Source organism: Chenopodium quinoa, unplaced genomic scaffold (assembly GCF_001683475.1).
Source record: "Chenopodium quinoa cultivar QQ74 unplaced genomic scaffold, ASM168347v1, whole genome shotgun sequence".
In the NCBI taxonomy this organism is placed as follows: Eukaryota; Viridiplantae; Streptophyta; class Magnoliopsida; order Caryophyllales; family Amaranthaceae; genus Chenopodium; species Chenopodium quinoa.
Window position 1 is genome coordinate 4,270,428 of NW_018742815.1, and position 1,826 is coordinate 4,272,253.

The following is a 1,826-nucleotide window of genomic DNA, read 5'->3' on the forward strand; positions in this document are numbered from 1 at the left end:
TGAAAATCGTAAAAAGTTAAAAAAAAAAATCATAAAAATATAAACGTTGATTACACTGATTTACGCATGTTTTTGTCATGAATTTCTAATTTTATACAATTTTCAAGAGTGTATTTAATGTTTATATATAACCCTTAGGGCTACATATATCATTACCCATTACATAAATACCTTTATGGTATGTTTGGATATATTGATTTCATTTCAAATTCTAGATTTGAGTCAATGTTGTTGTTTGATAATGAGGGAATTTTAGAAATTAGGTCAATTGACTTGTTTTGATAGCGGAAGCGTTTTTACCATATATACAAGATTATGGCCTTGGGCCTAAGTAAAAAGCTGAAAATAAGGAAATAAACTACTGACTATAGGAAGCCCATAAAAAGTTTCCCAGACCAAGTAAATAACAAAAAAACAAATACTTGTTTCCTAAAATAACCAGATACCCAATACTCCCCCTCAAGTTGGAGCGTAAAGGTCACGAACACCCAACTTGGACAATAGAAAAGAAAAGGTTGGAACTCCAAGGGCCTTGGTAAACAAATCTGCTAGCTGAAACTTAGTTCGCACGTGTGCTGTAGAAATAACACCTTGCATGAGCAACTCCCGAACAAAATGGCAATCAATTTCAATGTGCTTAGACCGTTCATGAAACACCGGGTTTGACGCAATGTAGATTGCCGCTTGATTATCACAAAAAAGATGGATAGGTTTTCGATGTCGCACACCAAGAGAATGCAGGAGGACTTTGAGCCATTTTACTTCTGCACATGCATGAGCCATAACACGATACTCTGCCTCAGCGGACGATCGAGACACCGTAGTTTGCTTCTTAGTTTTCCACGAGATCAGAGAATTTTCTAAGAGCACAAAATACCCACTAACTGATCGCCTGGAAATGGGGCAGCTGGCCTAATCAGAATCACAGTACATATACAATTGCAGATCACTATCTGCTCGAAGAAACAAACCTTGTCCCGGATGCCCTTTAATATATCGCAGAACTCGAATAGCAGCATCATAGTGATCCTGTCTTGGTGCTTGCATGAATTGTGACAGAATATGAACCGCGTATGACAAATCAGGATGAGTAATAGTCAGATAAATTAAACGACCAACTAGACGTCTATATCGAGCAGGATCCTCGAACAACTTGCTGGTGGATAAGGCTAGCTGATGGTTTTGTGGTAATGGGGATTCTACAGGCTTGGTAGCAAGAAGACCAGCCTCTTGGAGTATGTCCAAGGCATACTTACGTTGGTTGAGAAACATACCTTCGGAAGAACGATTACATTCAATGCCTAGAAAGTATTTTAAAGGACCAAGTCCTTTAACCTGAAACAATCATCAAGGTACTTCTTAAAATAAGTGCAAAGTTTTGGGTTGTTTCCTGCAACCAAAATATCATCCACATATACCAATAATGAAAAAACATCCTCTCCTTTTTGGTATGTAAACAAGGTGTGATCGGCATGAGATTGTTGAAAGCCATATCGTCGCAAGGAAGAAGTAAGTTTTGCAAACCAGTTCCTGGGAGATTGGCGTAAACCATACAAAGATTTACGTAACCGACAGACTTTACCAGGAGACGAACCTGTTGAAAAACCAGGAGGTAGACGCATTTAAACTTCCTCATGTAAATCACCATGTAGGAAAGCATTGTTTACATCTAACTGATGAACCTCCCATTTCTTAGCCACTGCAACTGCAAGAAATGTACGAACACTAGTCATCTTAGCTACTGGGGCAAAGGTGTCGGTAAAATCCTCACCTTCCTTTTGATGATTACCAAACACCACTAAACGAGCTTTATCTCGTTCAACTGA

General features: G+C 38.6%; 1 protein-coding gene across 1 annotated transcript; it reads right to left on the reverse strand.

The window, feature by feature from the left end:
• Positions 1-459: 459 nt before the first annotated feature.
• Positions 460-1,622, reverse strand: LOC110725491 (uncharacterized mitochondrial protein AtMg00810-like). Its single transcript, XM_021904961.1, has 3 exons — positions 1,419-1,622; positions 938-1,335; positions 460-892 (listed from the first exon to the last, which is right to left on the reverse strand). Exons 1-3 carry the CDS (start codon positions 1,620-1,622, stop codon positions 460-462), a joined length of 1,035 nt encoding a protein of 344 aa, XP_021760653.1.
• Between the last annotated feature and the right edge of the window lie 204 nt (positions 1,623-1,826).

Excerpts from the sequence above, each read along its gene's own strand:
- LOC110725491 (XM_021904961.1), bottom strand. The coding sequence starts at position 1,622 with ATGCGTCTACCTCCTGGTTTTTCAACAGGTTCGTCTCCTGGTAAAGTC. Across the intron at positions 1,336-1,418 it reads AGGATGTTTTTTCATTATTG|GTTAAAGGACTTGGTCCTTT; the intron begins GTATATGTGGAT and ends TGATTGTTTCAG. Across the intron at positions 893-937 it reads GCAGATAGTGATCTGCAATT|GCGATCAGTTAGTGGGTATT; the intron begins GTATATGTACTG and ends CCCCATTTCCAG.